Source organism: Sylvia atricapilla, chromosome 8 (genome assembly GCF_009819655.1).
Source record: "Sylvia atricapilla isolate bSylAtr1 chromosome 8, bSylAtr1.pri, whole genome shotgun sequence".
Classification (NCBI taxonomy): domain Eukaryota; kingdom Metazoa; phylum Chordata; class Aves; order Passeriformes; family Sylviidae; genus Sylvia; species Sylvia atricapilla.
In genome coordinates, this window is record NC_089147.1 from 13699712 (window position 1) to 13719374 (window position 19663).

At 43.6% G+C, this 19663-nt stretch overlaps 1 protein-coding gene across 2 annotated transcripts in view; it reads right to left on the reverse strand.

Annotated features, from left to right (window-relative positions):
* The window catches only part of FBXW4 (F-box and WD repeat domain containing 4), a 59340-nt gene that overhangs the window by 35268 nt on the left and 4409 nt on the right, over positions 1-19663 (reverse strand). For both annotated transcript variants that reach the window (XM_066323691.1, XM_066323690.1), the window contains exons 2-5: positions 12498-12593; positions 9720-9905; positions 8417-8549; positions 5801-5895 (exon numbers count right to left, since the gene is read on the reverse strand). In XM_066323691.1, the coding sequence (XP_066179788.1) occupies positions 5801-5895; positions 8417-8549; positions 9720-9905; positions 12498-12593 (510 nt within the window). The remainder of the gene's footprint in view (positions 1-5800; positions 5896-8416; positions 8550-9719; positions 9906-12497; positions 12594-19663) is intronic.

Sequence of the window (19663 nt, forward strand, 5' to 3'; positions counted from 1 at the left end):
CTCCCTTCACCTCCCCTCTCCTCTTCTCTGCTCCATCAGCCACAGAAGTAAGGAAAGGAAAAAAACCCTAATTTTAACATTAACTCCACACTTCCACCCTAGGATGCAATTGCTAAATTATCTGTTGGCAGGACACTGATCAAAGGTGGAAAAACAAAGGCACACTGCACAACCGAGCAAAGGTAAACAGCAGCCAAGGTCTGGTGAAGTTACCTTCTCCCCCTGCAAACTTAAAAAGCAAAGAGAAAACAATCACAAACTGGAAATGGAAACCTCAAACCATAAGGTTGCCAGCCCCCTCAACTAAATTTCTTCTGTCACATCGATTAAACAGTCATGGATTCTCCTGCGCAAACCACGCAGCACAAGAAAGATGCTTCCTCCAAGCTTTCTGAGACAGACTTTCCCCTCAAGCAAGGGGAAAAATGATAAAAAATTGCAGGGAGAGAAAAAAAAAATTCAATATGCAACACAGCTCAACACGATTAGAAACAGATGTCTGCGTTCCAACTCAGTCAGCTACTGATTCCCAAAACCTGCTCACCTGCCCGCAATCACTAGTGAGCCAATTCACACAGCCACAGAAAATATATAGATTAGAGTATTGGCCAGAAGTGACAAAAAGGGACAAAGTCATCAATCACGTGAGCTTTAAGAGGGCAAAAGAAAGAAACTGGAGCAAAGAAAGGTGAGCTGCAGTTTCTCAATCTCTAGAAATGTTTGCATTTCTGGGCTTGTTCCTAGAGGAGAGGGAAAAGGGACATGCGTGTTCATATGTTCACCCACATGAAAAAGGCCAAATAGAGTCATTATCATACAATTAAAGAAGGTAAAACAAAGTCCTCTTCCTCCCAACATCAAGAGAACAGTCAGGGCAAATGCATAAGGCACAGGTGTCATTTTAGTTCCAGAGGGCAGAAACTGATACTCATTTCCTGCTCTTCAGCTTTAGGATGAAAGAGCACCAAGTCAGTTATGACTATTGCATGTACCTAGAAGCCCACATCCAGATCACCCTCTGAGGTCAGTAAAAGATGGCAGTTAATGCCACCACTAATTCTGCACATCCACTCTGGGATCTTACAGCTGAGCAGGTTTTTCCTGCCCTGCTTAAGAAACAGCTGCAGGTCAGAGTCCCCTCTCAATTATTCAAACCGACCAGGCTCTACAAAGATCCCCAAGGACAGCAGAGCTATTGCTGCCGGCTGTTCTGCTGGCAATGCACAAACCCAAACAAAACTCAGTTACTTCTCCCAAGTCCTAGCAGACTCAGAGAGGTCAACTGCACAAAGCTAGGTCAAAGCAGAGCACACTACGGCCAACAGCTCATCGTGATATGCAGTAGGGGAAATCTACTGATAAAATCAGATTAAGAAATAAAGACAAAGAAACATTAGGTGATATTTTAAATTCTACACATTAGGGCTTCAATTGCACAGTTCAAACCACTGCAAAGTTGCTCTGATTCAAGTGGGTTGTTTTGCTCTAAGGCAATCTGCAAGATCAGATTGTTACACTTTCATAAGAACTTTCTAGATAACTATTAAAAACAAGCCCTCAAAATTAATCATTTTGATCGCTCCCAATGGAACAGAGGCCCATTCAGTAAAGTTGCCTGTCTGTAACCTTTCTCTTCCTTCCTTTCCCCACTGAGTTTGGGGTACGTTTTACAGTTTGCCTGAGGGTGTCCATAGAATCAGAGATCTCCTCAGATATTACTTCCTCATAATAATTGATGGAAGAGGCAATTAGGTTAAAATCAGCATGTTCAAATAGAGGAGCTGGGTCTCAACTACAACCCTGCATAAATAGGAGAGCCAGCCTGGTATTTTAAATTCAACTGCTCATGTAAGTACTTATTTTCCTTTAAATTAAGCATCCAGTGCAGATAGCTAGTCTTCAGTACCAACTTTCCTTCTCTCTGGAATTAACCTGCACTTCACCAAGGCAACATCCATGAGGAGAGGTAAGAGTAATGATACAGTCAGAAAAGAAGAGACTGTCTCTTGGACTTACACAACCAAAGCTTGTCTCTGTCAGAGTAGGGCACTTTATGATTGTCCCAAAATGTACCTAGGGTTTCCTAGCTCTCTATCTATGGCTGAAACCTGGCATCCTGCTGCTCATCTACAGTTGCACACTGGAAACCATTTATGTGCCTCTGTCTTCTCTTTGCTTGCTTTAAAATCTGACACACTTTTGAGTACAACATCTCATGATAAATATTCAAGTATTTTAAAATGAAAATAGCAAATGCCAGTGGCCAGGCCTGGCAGAAGTTAACTTAGGTATGAGTACTTTTTTAAATTCAATACAAAAAGAAATCTGGATCCAAGATCAAAAATGAACTCAACATGAAGGTCTGATTTTTTCTTTCCCCTCCAGTTTACATTGTACACTGCTCCCTTCTCTTCCCTGGTCACTGCCACTTCAGGGAACCACTAAGCAGAAGGTGCCACTGCTCTACCAGAAACTCCCAACTTTGCCTCACTTTGTATATTCGAATTGGTCCACTGCACTTAGGCTTGCCCTGGTCCCTGAGCACACATAAGTCACTGCAGTAAGCACCAGTAAATGAAAGTTTAACATCTGTATGATGCAGACTTCAAAAGGCAAATGAACTTGTGGGGGGAAGAGGATTATGAGCAGCTAAGAAACATAGTTTAGGGACAGAGTTAAGTACAGCACTTTACTAATTCATGGAGAAGGACAGCTTTGGAGATTAATTAAATCAGTGGTTGAAGGAAGCTGAGGTACCCTTATTTTAAGTACCCTACTTTAAGAACACTCTCAGACTCTTCTCTAGTCACCTACGTGACATGCAATGTGTGACCTGCTGTCCAAAGCACACCAACCAGGATAACTTTGCAGACTTGCTGAAAGCCCAAAACGAACACAACACCCTCCCAGCCCCATTACCCTGCAGGACTTGTTTGGGATCCCCAAAGAAATGAAGCCCCAACGACACACATGGATGTCAAGACACTTACATGGCTGAAAAGGTTATATAAAGCACTAAGCACTGTTTTCTCCTACCCAGTATGAAGAGATGATCCAATATTCTTGGTACCCTTTTAATATCTTTTCCTCTACTTAATCTCCCTTATAGGAATCATTCTGTTTGCAGATCCTAAAAACATCCAGAATAGCACCATTACACTAAGAACAAGGAAGCCTCCTCCCCAAGCTCCACACATCTACAGGATGATCTCTGTAGCGACACAAGGAAACTATGGACAAATAAAAACAGAATACCTAAGAAAAAAAGCCTGAGGCCAGAGGAGCTGTGCTCTAAGAGCACAAGTCTCTAACATTGAGCTTGAGTGTACAGGCACTGTCCTCTAGAGTAGCAGTCCAGCAGTGCAGGACTACAGCAGGCACAGCAGAAAACTCAGTTGAGGGTTATGAGCACATGGGATACTTTGTAAGAAGCTTCACACTGAGGAAGATATCACTGAAAAGACAAAATTTTCAGCCCATTAACAGCTGAAGTTCAGTAAGAATAACCACCCTGACTACTCCAGAGAGCCTTAGTCTGGCAAACTTCCAGGTCAGGAAACTACAGCCACTCCGAAGCAATTTTAAATGGCTAGAGTTGGAGGAGCCTTCCTTGCTCCTACCCCACTGCACACAACCGCTTTGAGCTCTGTGTGTCCATAGCAGAGACAGCTGCCATTCCTTATAAGCAATGGGCCAAAAGGTGGTTGGAGCCTGATTCTCCAGCAGCTCTACACCAGTAGAACTACCTGTCCTTATGGAGGAGATGTCAGTTTACAGCAGCACAACTGAGAAGGGAGAATCAGAAGGTCACATTAAATGTTTAGGAGGAAGTGGAGGTTATAGGCATGTTCAGCCTCACTGAAAATGTATCCAACCTCTGGCCAGAAGGACAAGGACTGTGAGGGAGGAAAAGCTTTTAAAGCTTTAGACAGAAAAGTGCATAGGGAATGCATATGGGTGAAATATGGGCTCTTGCAAATAAAACAGAAACCACAGAGCTCCCCAAAGCAGACTTTCCTAGAAACCAGATATTATCTTTTTGATACTCGCCCTCATTAGACAGCAGGTAATAAAACCTATTAGTGAAAAATTCATCTCCCCTGCCCCTTGCCCTGGCCCACCCCCACCACATGCCCTCCTGCTCTGATCCTCTCTCTCTTCTAGGATGGCTGCGATTTGTTCTGAGAAGCGACAGGTTTATAGGTTAGCCGACACCTTCTCTCTGTGGAATTTTAATTAACTTCTCCCACCGTCAATATGTTAAGGAGCAGGGTTCCCATTATATGAGGTCAGCAGCGTGTTCCAGGCCCTGCTATATCAGCCGTCAAATTGAAGAATTAATGACGTGGCTAATTGGGTCTAATTCTCCACACCCCCCTCCCTAAAATATGGAGGGGTAAGGGGGGGGTGCAGTAGGGTGGGCTAGTGGGAGAGGCTGGTACAGTCCACAGTCTCATAAAAAAATGAGAGTGTACGAATGAAGCCCACTTGTTCATGGGGTAGCTGTTTCACCACCTCCAATTTATCACCCTGCAGGGAGGAAAGGGAGGGTGGGAAGTCTCAGGGTAAATATTGTGACAGAGAGTGTGCACAAGCATGCACACCAAGGAGAGGAACACTGTCCTGACAAGAGGCTACAGTACTAGGTCATCACTTAGGAGTAGGAAGCAGAATTCCACTGGCCTCTAACCAGCCACAGTGTCCGAGCCAGAGCCTGTCTGCCAGTAATGGGACCCTTGCAGCAGAGAAGACAGCAAAAGGCTTCTATCTCACGTCCTGCAGTAGCACTAATGCATGTGGCACTTCTTCAAAAACACTAATTGTCTCAAACACTTGGAGCAAAAGAACAAGGCAACAGTAAAATCATAGCAAGTATGGAGTGTCATTTCCCTGATAAAGCTATTAGCTCCATACCACTAAGTTTCTGCTGATTGCAAAACAAGCTTGGAAATCTAACAAGGACAGCAGCTGAGGACAACATTTTGGTTTTGCACAAGCCTAAAATTCAGTTCTTGCAGACATCACATGATCAGCAACAGCAGCTCTTCCTCCCCTCTTCCTTGAAGTATGCTGAGGAAGAACCTCTCTTGCATGCAGACAAGTTTAACAGGGAACTAAAAAGACAGATCATTGCTGGTTAGTGTAAGATTTTAACAGCGAGAGTTTCTCAGGTTTTCACTTCCTCAAGAACAGGAAAACTTAAAAGAACACCCTGGAAGACACTGTTATATGTACTGCTCTTGTCTTCCATGCTGAAACTGCACTTGCAGCATTATGCCTGCTCTAGAAGCACAGAGCTACAGGCAACAGAGGCTGGAAAACCACATCCCTGAACTCCACTTCATCTTTTCCAGTTCAACATGTTCCAGAAAAACTGAGTTCTAACCACTACATGCAGCTCTCAAGCAGGGACCTTTTGGCTCAGCATCTCTTCTGCCAGATAATGAGAATACAAGTTGGTATCTTTTCAGCACAGAAAATCTCAAGAGGATCCAGCTCACTGTTTCTAATTAGCAAGTCAGTGTTCCTTTGTCAAGAAAGAATGAACAGGTCCTACCTGAGGCACTATGAGGAAACCAGGGCCACTTTCACAGCCTCTTTATGAGGGGATCACTCAGCTGGTATAGGAAATAAAGACCACACGCTCTTCCCTGAGCTCCTGCTGCAGGCAGGATCAGCCTCCACACAAATCAAGTCCCTGACCTGTCACATTGCTGCCTCAGAAAGATTTGTGGCCACGCAGCCTATCCTACTCCTTTACTTCTCTCTGCTGAAAATTGGGAATAAAGAGATCTGTTACCTTAATAATGGGCTGATAGCAATGGACCACACTCGATCCTCTGTCTGCACTGTATGTAGACACTGACCAACTCTGCCCGCGGACAGGGACCAAACCTAAAGAGAAAGATGCAAGTTATGGCACATTACCCAAAACTGCAGAAGACAGAATGCATGCTGCTAATGTTGTGCCTGAAGAGGTGCCCAAACTGCCATGTTTACCTTCCTAGAGACCCTCTCCCTGAATTCCAATTACTTATTTTGGGGAAGCAGAGCCTTCCATTGCTGGCAGAAACAAGCACTTAAAGTCAAAGATTCAGCTCATAAGTATGACCTTCCACCTTACTGGTAACAGAGGGAGCGCCCCCATCACCACTTGCTCTCTAAGGGCAGCACTCAACACAAACTCCTCATCTTCTGTAGTTAAATAAAAGACAACTAGGATTTGTTCAAATCTGTTCTCTTGAACAGTGTGAGAAGAGTTAGTAGCATCCCTGAAAATTTTCCATTAATATTAACTATAAAGTTAATAATTCACCAGCCTGTAAAATAATCTTGTTTTATAAGACCCCACTTAAGACCAAGTTTTTCAAGTGTACCCCAGGCTGTTTTCAAACTGGCTGCCCTTGCTCACTGACAATATGAGAGAATTCCTTCCCTCCCCCAACAGTGCAAACATGCACATCTCCTTCCACCAGTTCACCCCTTTGTTTCTGAACCCTAATAAAGGCCCCAAAATTCTTGCTGGGGCCTCTGCCAGTGGCCCTCATTTTCTCCACCATGCCATCATTTCTGGCCCACAGGACCCAAGCCCCCCCAGTTGTCTGTAACCAACCCCCAATGTTTTGCTTCAAGACTTCAAAGTGCAGAGTGCCCTATTTGTTTGTTTGTTGATAATGCCCAGGATTGCAGGCTATTCTTGTCAGCAGGGAATTTAGCACCTAGTGTCAGCAAAAGCAGCAGAAAAGCTTAACTCCTTTAAGGCATCCCTATCTCCTACAGGTTAAAAATATTGCTCAGAGCACACTATCTGCTGCCTATCACACAGGAATGTACATTAGCAGCTCTTCAGGGCTTAGTCCTAATCAACACTCAGCAGAGCCCTCAATAGCTTAGACACTTAGAGCCCCTTTAAAAGGTTGGTAGGGATTCCCTTCCACCCTCCAAGAGTCTCATTCTTGCAAACAAGACAGCCTACAAAAGAGATGATAAAAAATAAGAGGTGAACATCCCCAGAGTATATGCTGTGGGGAGCACAGGGTGGGCAAGATCTCACACTAGCTCTAAGAAAAACAGCTTGAAATTCCCCTCTGGGCTTCAGGAATTTGTTCTCAAGGTCGGGGATGTCTGTCCTCCAGCTGTCAGAGAAGTAGCAAGAAGGCACTCTCCCAGAAAAGAGAATCTACAGACCAGAGAGGAGCAGCACCACTAAAGTGTGAGACAAAACAGCATCAAGGTCTTACTCCCAGGAGGCAAACAGCAACCTCAAAATTGCCATTTGCATCTGAACATAGCTTGCTTTACTTGGAAGTGATTTTACTCAGCAGTACATCTGTACAGAGGGACCAACAAAAATAAATCAGGTTATGCTGCTTCACACACTTCCTATAAAACCTTGAAAGAGACATTTAAGTTTCTCCTTGCTTCAACTTCCCCTTCTTGAAAAACAGGAATTAGCTGGTTTTCCTCTTACCTCCATGAATGCTCTATGATATCAACCAGTGACCAAGTGTGTCTATCAGCCTACCCAGAGCAAAATCCAACATATAACATTCAACGTACAGCAACCACTTCCAACAGTGAAAGAAGTGGTTGAGAAGATACTACAGGTACTACATCACGCTAGCAGGATAAGGGTGAAACATCTGTGTAGAGCTTCCTAAACTGATCACACAGAGCTGATTACAGCTCAGACGAACACCTTTCCAGGTCCACACAGGAACAAAGCATTGCCAACCAGATCCAGAGGGACAAAAATCAACAAGGTCTACACAAAAAAGAAACAGTCAAAAATTACGCGACAGGACCCAGTGACACCAGCTGGAAGAAAAAAATGGGAGCTAACAATACTCATAGTTGAACTTCATCCCTGGCTTGCAAACCAAGAACCAATAGGGAAAAACAAAACACAACAACAACAACAACAACAACAACAACAACAACAACAACAAACCATAAACAAACCACAAAATTAGTAAATAACCACAGATTTGGAAAAGACATCATCCTATCCTTACAGAGATTGAATACATAACAGAGAACATGTTAAACCACATTGCAATGTTAAATCACAAAACAAGGATGGGTTTGAGATCCATACAGTGAATTTCACTCTAACTGGCAAGCATCTCCACTACAGTGTAGATGTACAGGGAAAGAAGCAAAACATCAGCTGCTACCTTCTGCACTTCCAAGTTTAAGCCAGCAGCTGATGCTGTAAATTACTGCCAAATCTCTCTCTAACAAGCCTGGCAGAGCAAGCATCTCTTCAGAGACATGAGCCAAGATAATCAGCATTCCTCCCACAAGGAGTACAGGGCTCACAACAGTTCTGCTGACACTTAAATATTCGTGGCACAAGACCTCTGAAGTCACCTCTACAGTAGCACCTGCAGCTGCTTAAACATTCCCTGCTCACCTTCGCTGTTCGGTCCCGGGAGCCGCTGACGATGAGGCCACCTTGGAAGTCCACACAGTTCACCTCCTGTTCATGAGCAGAGAACCTGACGCTGTAGGAGCCATGGATTTTGTGAAGGACAATACTTCCATCTCTGAAAAAAAAATCCACAGGCAGGGAAGCTGTATCCCTTGGACATGCCCCTTCCACTTCCATGCTTTGGAGTGCTACAAAAAGACCAGGACCGGTCTCTGAGAGCAGCTGAAATTCATGCAGCATTATTAATCCTCCACTCTTCACACATCACCTGTTCTCTTGCAATTCCACATCTGGGCAGTTAAAGCCTGATCTGATGCACATGAAAATTTTCCTGGCTATCTTTCCACCCTTCACTTTGTGTTAAACTGCAGAAACTATATCAAAGCAGCCATTCCTCCTTCTACTGCTTTGAGCTTGCCATAATCCTGTCTGTATGCTGAATGGGTGGAGTAAGGGCACAAGTAAGAGGACATTCTCATCTATGTCCATGCCTCACCTTTTCATTCATTTCAGAGCAGCTGTGCAGGGTGCTTTGCTTTGAATTAACTACACAGACATTTAAAAATTTTTCAACCAAAACAGTTACTGGAATTTTAAATGCAAACCTTCATTTTTACCTGAATTTTGGTCTAGAATTCACAGGGGAGAGTCCCACAGTACCCAGGGCAGACAGCCATGCTTATCTCTCCCAATTCTGTGCTTAACTGCCATGTATATTTTTAAAGTTTTAGCTATTAATGAAAGTCCTGTCACTTGCTGTAACTGTAAAAGGCCAGTCAAATGCAAAATTAATTGAAGAAGTGTGGGTGTGCTGGAAGCCTCGGCAGTTTTCCCCCCTCTCCACAATTATATCAGTGGGTCTAATGAACACACACTTGTCTCTAGAAAACTTCCTGCGGCGCTGCAGTCCCAGCCAAACAGAAGTACTGATTATTAGAACAGTCTAGCTACCCTGGCTCTAATAGGGAAAGAAATGAAACTTGGACAGCAGTAAGGTTTGTCTGATCAGTCAATCCCAATTCAACAATCCTGTTAACATCAACACAAGTTTACAAGAGCAAAGGACACTTTTTAAGGCCAACAGTATGAGCCTCAGCTCCTTCACTGCTGCAGGAGATCCTTTTTCAGGCCAGAACCAAAATTATAAGAGAGGAAGTAGCAGCTGCTGACCACAGCCAAGGACACTGCATAGCAAAACTGGCCCCTCTGCTCTGGGCTGGAGCTACACAGAATCTTTCCAACATCAGTGGCAAAACCCCTGGGCTCCTTTATTCGCCCAACTTACCCCCCTCCACTGACAATGTGGGAGTTGACAAGAACAAAGCGACACACGTCCTCCTGGTGGCCAGAGAAGATGGCTTGAGGGTGACGCTGAAAACTGGTCCCCTCTGCACACAGGTGGTAGGCCTGGATGTTCTCTGCTTGAGACAGGTAGAGGTACTCCCCATCCAGCTCCATCCAGGGCATCAAACTGCAAATAGACAGCAGGTTGGGGGCATGCAGGAATGGGAAGAAGAAAACAAAACAAAACAACCTCACACAGAAAAAAAAAAATCCATATGCAAACATATCAACAAAAACAAACTCACTGCTCAAGAAAAGAGAAGCTGGAGCAGCAAGACACACGCAAAAGCAGGGCTTAATATAGCAGCACAGCTACAAGTGAAGCTTCTCCAGCAACATAAAAAACAGATTACATTGCTGGCATTTTTCTAACCAAGACCTGAGGAAAAGGAAGCATGGAATCTCTGAAAGAGAAGATGGCCAAAAGCCTAGTGAGCATAGATAGGAAATACTTAAGGGCCCCTGAACCTGCACATGAGCTCTGTACTTTTTAAGAAACTAGACTCTGGTGTTGGTGAGCTATGCCAAGCATTTCTCTGTTCCACACACTTCTAAGCAGGGGAGCATGTCACCAAAATACCACAGATCTTCCTACAGTCAGTCAAAACTGCACTTTGGGCAGTCGGAGCCTCCTGCACTTCGAGGCTCCCCAAGAACTTCATGGTCACCATACAGAGGAGGTATTTTTCTACATTCACATCCCTTCCCCTGCTGAGCTGTAAGCTATAGAGCAAGCTCCATTTCTCTTGCCCATCTTTTAGAAGAGCCCATACACCCTTTCTGCCCACTGCTTTATGTGGGGCAGTGGCAGGTTTGTACAGACTGGTTCCAGGTCAAGAGCAGGGGAGCCAAAAAAACTATGCCAAAGTGTTTTGAAGACTGATGTTACATATGGAAAATATGCTTTACTTTCTGGGAGACCAAGAAGAGGAGAAGACATTCAAGCAATATCTGAATCAAGTCTGAGAATCAGTATCTGGGAATCAAGTCTGCCATCTCAAGAAATTTTATTTAATCTTGAAGCAAAACCAAAATACAGAAGAAAACAGGCTACAATACACACTCAGGCAGTGAGATCATTGAGATATGGTGAGGCTAGATACAAAGACACATAAGACTCGTGTCCTATGGGGCACGGATGTGTGAAATTGTCCCTGTTCTGCAGTCATTGCCAAGCGCACCAATGTCCATGGAAACACCAGGCAAATCCAGCACCTTTCTACAGAGCAGCCTTTCAGTTCTCAAACTATTCAGGAACAAACAGTTTTGAAAGCAGTGGGACTTCTCATAAAAACCTGTCTTCCTCTTTTTTTCAGATAATTTATCTTCAGAGATCATGACTTTCTCTGTCATCAGAATAATTACACACAGTCATACCTTGTAACATCACAATGAACAACTAGAAACAAGCAAGAGGACAAGACTGCTCATTAGACAGAAGGTTCCTGGTTGCCTATGTTCATCTCCAGTAACCAGCTTTTAATCACACGGACAAAGTAGTTGAGTTTACAATATTCATCTGGGACTTGATCACATACATGGAAAAAGTAAGAGGCATCTTTAGAGCAGGAGCTTTGGGTTCAGGCAGGCTTTGATTTCCCCTTCCTTCCTCCACTCCTACGCAGTCCTCTAAAAGCAAGTGAATATCCAGCTTATCTAGACTACAGCCAGTTTCTGTGACTCTCCTTTTGCAGAAGTTCAGCTTTTTACCTTTTTCTGTAGCTTTTTCATAAGGAGAAGTAACAAATCTGAAGCAGGATAAATGAAAATTAGGGGATGCCATTTGGATGGTGGCCTCATTAAATCAGTCCTTGCCTTTTCACTTGGGAAGCTGGTTTAGTAATGATCTCTAATATCCACAGAGCCTGTCTTCACAGATGGTTGCAAGAACTTCAAAGGCAGGTATACAGCCTGCACCAAAACCCACTCTGCTCATTACAGCTGTTCCCAGCACTTTAGACAAGAAGTGGCACATTATCCACCACTTCCATCTACACAGCACAAAAAGGCATGAAAGCTCAGTAGAAGGTCCCTGCTCTTCAGCAACTAACAAACCATAGTCTTTCTCATTTTTCCTTTGTCTGATGATGTGCAGGCTGAAAATTTAGATGTGCTGCTCAGGCAAGAGACCTATCTTATGCTTGGCTTTGAAAGCCAAGTATACCTTTGCAAACAAGAATTTAACAACAAGCTCCTATCATTAATGTCAAATATACTCTTCTTTTAATGTGAAGAAGCAAAAGGCAGACTAATGGCAATTAGCATTTTAGATTTGTACATCCAACTCAGGGTCCAGGATAAACCAAGGAAGACAAATGAAGTGTTTTGAGGGGACACCTAAGCCCACATCTGGAACCAAGGTGAGCTCATTGTGAGAGCAGGACAAAAGACTGCTCATGGTATACAGCAGTAGACATGAATGCAACAGCCAGAAATCTGTAGTAAAAGTTGCTAAATGTGACTAGAACTATACAGATCAGAACAAAGAAACATTCAAATTACTAAGAAAGAAACTACTGACACTTAGCAGGAATCCCTAGGGAAAGACAGCAACTCCAGTTACCCCACACCCAGCAATAGCCAAAATAAGCCAGGAACAATCACTCGTAAGACCCCATGGAGCACAAGGAGCAGGAAACATCTCATTTCAGGGCACAAGCACAAACCATAGGCCCCACAGCAGTTGTCACATGACAAAGAAGAGAAAGAAGCCACTTGCTTGCATTTCCATTTCAGGACTGTGTCCCTCCGGCAGCGTCCATGCCTCCAGTTCTGAGATACCTTCACCCTTTCCTTCACTGGAATGCCAGCAGCTCTGCAGACAGAGGAGGAGAGATGAGATGAGATTAGCAACCAGGACTGATGCCTTCTGGACAACAAATGCACTCAAGATAGCCACAGTTAAGTTCTCACCCTGGTTCCACAATGGTGAACTGACACACACTGATGGTGCCAGAGCCACACTACAGTGAGCACATTCATGAGAGCTGACAAGAAGAGAACACTGACAAGAGCAGGGGATAACCAGCAAGGAAAGCCACCTCTGATGATCACAAACCTTAAATATGATCTAGACTTGACCAAGTATACTGAATGCAGCACAGTTCAGACAAAAGGTAATCCAAACAAGATGACACAGAAAGAAACCACCAGAAGAACCAGAGATACAGGACATCGCCCTTTTAATACACTGAAAAGAGCCATTTAGGACAAGGACAACACCACACAAGAACAGATGGAGGAAACACTCAGGACGGTTTCACTAGTTTCAGAACACTGAAACAAGAAGCCAGAGAGTGTCTATCCAGAAGGACTAGTCAAGAAACTGTTCCAGAGTCTCATCTGTCTTACAATCACATAACCAGACAGAACAATCAGAAATCAAGATGTGTTCAAACCAAAGATAAAATACAATCATAAGTATAAACCACCCAATGCACACACACCCCAAGAAAAGCTATCTTTCACAGCAGCTCACCGAAGGACAGAGAATTCCAACGTACCACTGGAAAATTCTCTCTTTACAGTCAGACAAAACTAGTGAAAGAGAGACTGTAGCTCATATAGCTGTTGCTGGATTACAAATCAAAGTTATTGGAATGAGCTGAGATGAACTAAGATCAATACTCCTCAAGATGTGACAAAAAGTAGGTACCACAGAGACCTGGGACCAAGGTCTCCTTAGGGTCTACATGAATACACCCAGTTCAAAAGCAGCTGTCTAACACCTGTTTTGTTTTCATGATCCAGAGTTGATTAAAGACAGGAGGAAAGGCAGCTTTAGCTCCCATCTTTCTCATATCATAAATTTAATTACTTAATATCCTTGCTGGAGCTGCTTAGGTAGAAAAGATCAGAAAACTACAAACAAGAAGAAACTCTAGAATTTATGTTTTGTAACTAGGGGTTATGAACCACTTACTATAAACTTATGAAAGAGTTTATCCCACATTCATGTATTTCTCAACAGCCAACACTCCCAGATGCATAGGGAGAAGGGAAGATCCTTGAGAGATGGGAACTGATGCCTCATCAGAATCAGTTTCCTACTCCCATCCCTATAGTCCCTCCAATCCACTTCTCAAAAGTAGCACTTTTGGGTACTCTGTCATTTTTAAAACAAAGATTAGCTCCCTGTAAATAAACATCTCCTGTGGTTGTTAATGGGTGTAGGAATCTCTAACCTGGCCCTGGGGTCTGGCCAGACTCTTATTTTCCCAGCCTTCCTTCCATAGCCTCAGGCCCCTTTTTTTCTGCTCACCCTTCCCTCCTCTTTTCTATGCTTTCCGGCACTTAGTCACCATTATAATTTGACTGCATTCCTGGGCATGAGACCCATTCTAAACAAAAACAGAAACCACACACAGAAAAGCTTTTCATCCTCGAGAAAGCTTTGCAACTTTACATTTATGATCAGTAGAGCCACGCCAATTAAAACTGAACTTACAAACCTACAGGCTCTTTATTTTTCATGCCATTTAAAAACAAACAAACAAAACCAAAACAGAGCTAGACTAGGCTGCAGGAAGAGGAATTCTCTTTTTAAAGGGAGCACTTGCAAGAGCCCATGAGGCCTGATAGTGCCTGAGATGAGGAATGCACAGTACTGCAAAGTCAGGTCAGGTCCACTCTCATCATTGCTTATTACTCTCCCAGACAGAGTTCAGGCTCTCCGCCTACATCCAATTCCATTCATTACTCCAAAGCACTTCTCCTCCCTACACTCAACCCTCAGTTAAGTTCTCCCCACATACAGATTTTAAGTCACCAGCTTGCACAGTGATGGAAAACACACTCATGCCACATCCCCCTCCCAAAGCACGCTGGCCCAACCAGACATTCTGAGCTAAATGCATAAACCCTATTAAGACTAGATGTAGTTTCCAAGGCTCTGAAAAAGGTGACTCCAAGGTCAAAAAAGCAGCCTCCATCTTACCCTGCTGGTCCCTTTTCTAACAAGCCTTGACCCTCCTGCTGCTGAGAATGGAAGTTCTGAAGAGTCACACGTTGGCTCAGCCCAGAATCCCAGTTCACTATTGCAGTTACTCCTGTAAAAGACACCTCGTTCTTTCCCATATATCAACAGTTCTTGTCTGGAGGGGATAAGGGTTGGGTGGAGAGACTATATGGGGGAGGTCTGATGGGATTTGGGAGGGGGGTGGTGATGGTGTTGCTTTGTCTTTTCTTTTGTTTTACACTTAATAGCTGTATTTTTCATCCAGCATTCCTCCTCCATATAGCAACTCTGGATCCAGCTAATTTAAACATCTTGAAAGTATCCTCCTTTTATATCCCAGACATTTTATTTATTCAAAATAGATGCAAGAAAAGGGACAGAACATCTGGAGAAAGATGATGTAGAAATTGGACAAATACACCCCTCCCCTTTCCCAATTATGGGGCAGCAAAGATTGAAATGCAGTGTTGCTAAGAGACATTCAATCCTTTATACCAGAAGTTAAATCGAGCCCAGTTATGGAATCAAGTGCTGAGACACAATTTGATCATTTCATTTGCTTCCTCAAGAGCACCCCCCACAGAGAAATTCTCAGAATACATAAAAAAAAAAGTGATGAGTACCACTGCAATGCATGAGAACAATTCTCAAATCTTAGAAAGTTAAAAAGGGCATCATTATATAAACTTAACAAATTGATAAAAAACTCCTTTTCTCCCCTACAAGAGCCTATTTTGTTTCAGTCATGATCAAGCCACTTTCTACACTTGCAAACTTCTAAGAATTTCTCCATGATGACCTGAGGCAGCCAACAGACATCACACATCTGCACTGAGTGGTCGACTTAACCAGGTGCCTCTTACTTCAGCAACTGTGTTGAACATCCAAAGATTCAGGAGACTAAAGCACCTTATGAAGCCAAATGCTATATGAAAAAGGTGACTATGGAGGGAACACTATCCACTGGCCAATGAATACCTTGATCTTTCGTAGTATACAATCCAGAAAAATACTAAGCCACATGCTTAAAATTTCAGCACATGCTTAAGTACTCTGTGAAATCAAGATCTTGGCATTTGTGTTCCCAGAGAAGCCCAACAGTGAACTTCAAGACTGCTGAAGGCTGATTCACTGGGGAAGGACTGCTATTTTTAGCAGGACCTACACAGGCCTGCATCAGAAAGCAACTTAGGTACAGTCCAGCATCCTAGAAGGATGCCAGGAAACAAAGAATGAAGGAACCAGTGAACACTTATTATGAAAACACAATGAAATTCAACCAAAATGTTCTCAAAGCCCTTTAGAATGCATCATTTTACACCTCTGCTAGGGCATCACAATTATCAATATTTGATAAATTTACATTACTCAGGACATACAAGGCTGTCTTTGTTATTAGCTAATTACCACCTAAAAACACTTTATCAGGATCCTAAATCATAGTACAATACATGTTTCCAATTGCATGCACTCCTGATGGAGGTTCCCTTTACAAAGACTTAGTTATACTAAGAAAGAGAAGGTGAACATTTCTTACAGCCTGAGAGCTCCAAGAGAAAAGTCATCCCAAGCAAGCCATTATAAAGCGTTTTTCATTTCCCCCTTCCTATCTCTCTCCACCCTACAAAAAAAGCTACAAGTATTTTGCTCAAATTATGAATTTCCTCTCTTTCTTGGCAGAGTTACCAAAAGAAATGTAATATTCCTTCTGGAGCCCACTTCCCAGCTGCTGAAGTAAGAGCCTGGAAATGTCCCCACACAGCACCACTGACCCAGGTGACCTCAGGTACCAAGGCAGTTACTGGCCTGGGCCCCAAAAGAAAGCAATGAAAGAATCACTCGGCCAGAGCACATCACCTCCTAAAGCTTCACCTCCAACAGATCTTCCCTTCAGTGGTCCCCTCCCCATCCAAAGTCCTTTGCCACCAGAAATGGTATTTCTGCAACAGCAAGAGCTTCTGTGCTGTACTGCATCCCAGGGAGATTTCTGCTGGCTGTCTACAATTTCACCATGTGCCAAAACAGTGGTGCCTGCAACAACACAGACAGTGTTACAGAAGATAACACCAACATGTCATACAGTGTATTTTCCCAGCTGCATGGGGCACCCTAATCCACCAAAGTCCTTCATGTTTTACTACATTGTAAGTACTGAAGAGCTCATCTGGAAATGATGAGCTGCAGAGACCTGCTGAGACTGAATTTCTTCTGTGGACAAAATCTGCTGTCTGCATAAAAGCTGTCACCAGCCTGCCTGAGGCCTGACTGGAAGGGTCATACAGAGAACAAACAGGTCACAGTGGCTAAGCCCCACTATCAACCTTGGCCCTGTGGCAAGGCTGGCCAACACAAGGACCAACTGCACTTATTTGTGTAGTCGGGACACACCTGTTGAGTGGCAGGATCTCAGTGCAGCTACAAGTCACGGGCCACCAACAGCTAGCCGAGAGGGAAAAGCTATTTATATCAGGAGCCCCTGTTGCTGTCCTCAATAAGTCAGCTAGCTTTCAAAATGTCTCTTCCAGGACAAAAATTCCAACTGAATTCCTTTAGCACATGACCCTTATTTACCCCACTGCCATGTTCAGCCTGTCCTCTGTGCTCCCCTCTCCTGTGGGACATGGGTTCAAATAACTCCGAGATGGAAGAGAGCTCTGCTGACTGTTCCTCACTGCTCCTTGCTTCCTCTGCTGTGTCTATGCCATTTCAGATGTTACCAGGCTGTCAACTGCTCCACCAAACAGCTCTTGTGAACTGGCCTGAGCCCCAGTTCACCTCATGAAGTCACCTCATGAAGAAGGCAGAGGCTGTCATAATATCCAGAGGTGCAAACAAATTTCTGTGCACACAGCAAGGACACACACTTTCACAAAGGCTTCCCAAAACAACCACCACCACCAAGACCGAGCCAGGCCACCCTGCCATCTGATGCCCTCTCCCTTACAAATGACTGCCATGGCATATTGGCTAGAAACTCCAGGCAGGGTTTGGTCTTTCTCAGGGAGTTGCATAGGCTTTTTGGAGATGAAATCTAGGTTTCTTCAAAAAATGCACTGCCCTGGAAAGATTATAAGAAAACCTGAAGCTGCTGAAAAGGTGTCATGCGCATTCTGATTTGAAAGAGTAGATTGTCAGGGTAGTACTTGGATAGAATGAAATAACCCATACCTAGTCCAACAGGGGTAACAGCAACAAACAAAGCACACATATTTTAAGCCCTGAACTCCATGAAGTTCTTCTTCCTCTTTGAACTTGTGAAGATCTTAAAGGAAGGTACACTGGCCTCAAAGAGCTCTTACAAACAATTTCACGTTCCCAGAAAAAGCAGCAGTTTCAACGTTGTGGAGCTGTCCTGGCAGATCTGTCCTGCTCAGCACTAACAGCTTCAGACAGAGTAAGAATAAATATAACAGCAGTTTATAAAAACCACTGACTTTTCCCACACAAAGCAAAAGCTGCATTCCCTCCTCCATGCGTTTTCTATTACTACAATATCCTCCCCAGAGTATTCCCCTCTGCATCATCTGCACCAGTTCATTGCCTTCTTCATTTCTGTCTTAAAGTAATGAAACTTTGTTTTTAAAACAAGTTTTAAAAGATGAAGGAAACTGAAGCAACTTTACAAGCATTCACACTCCCTCCCCCTCCAGTGTTGAAGGCTGAGGTCTCCCATGATTGCTGCAGTTTGCATTTGGATTTGAGTTGCACAGATTGGCCATTTCCTGCTCCTGTAGGTGTATACATTTTTCCAAGATCTGGAGAAAACACAACCTTTATTAACTCACCAAAATGCTTACACAAGCTCTTAAATACTCATAGATGATAAATCTGTCCATTAATGAATCTGCTTCACTGAACTGGAGAATATACCATGATCCTAGTGGGCAAAGCAGAACAGGAGACAGGGAAAACATGCAGTGGAACATTTCTATATTTTAACATCTATTAATACATTACAAAGAGCCAATCATCAAGCTATTTAGGTTCCAACTTTCAAGTTGCCCTCTAAAATTCCTTTGTAACAAAGAGGAAAAAAGTTTAGCCCAGCTGCAACTTTATTCCTTTCTTCCATGCCTTAAAAAAAGAATCACCTTGCAACAAGCTCTTTGCTTCTCCGATTTCTCCAGTCCAAGGTGGTCCAGCAAGCAGGCCCTGGATAAAGGCTTAAAGCACCCTCTGCTATTCCTGGCTCTGACACTGACCTGCTGCACAGAGGGCAGCTTGGTTGACATCTCCCTGCCTCTCCTTACCATCCAGCCCTTGTTTACCCTGGCTATTTAGGCAGCAAGCTCGTCAGTGCAGAGACGGCTCTTGCTGGGCCTGTACAACAGCTGGCAAAACAGACACAGACTACAGCTCACAACTGTAATATCACTGTATCACCAAAAGCCCCAAAGGCTTTGTGTTACTACTCAGCTACAGTTGAGCTGCAGAAAGTGTTGTTAAGCCTTAACTCCTCTGCGATATGCTGCCACACATCCTTGAAACAAAAAATTCTCCTTTCACCTTACATTGTGAAGACGTGGCTCAACTTTTACTTCAGCTGCTCCTGCGACTGAGTAAAGCAAAAATCTTAGCATAGGGACTCCCTTTTTGCCATCCTCACAACAAGGTCTTGCAGCAGTACAAGTCTGTACATAAAAGTACCTTGTCTATACAGAAAAAGTGACAACCTGATTTGGAGAGACTCACAGTTCAGATGCCAAGAAGCACATCTGTCTAAAGCCACTCTGTGCTTCCACAATAATGACACAATATTCTATTGAACATTTAGTTACTGCTGACTCGACAAAGAAACAGCACATTTTTAACACTGAGAATGTGCTTTAAGAACTCTTCCAGATCAGCCCCTACCATCCCTAACATACAGCGACTCACGTGAATGTGAATCTAGTGATTCCCCTCTGCCAAAGGAATGAAGTGTACAG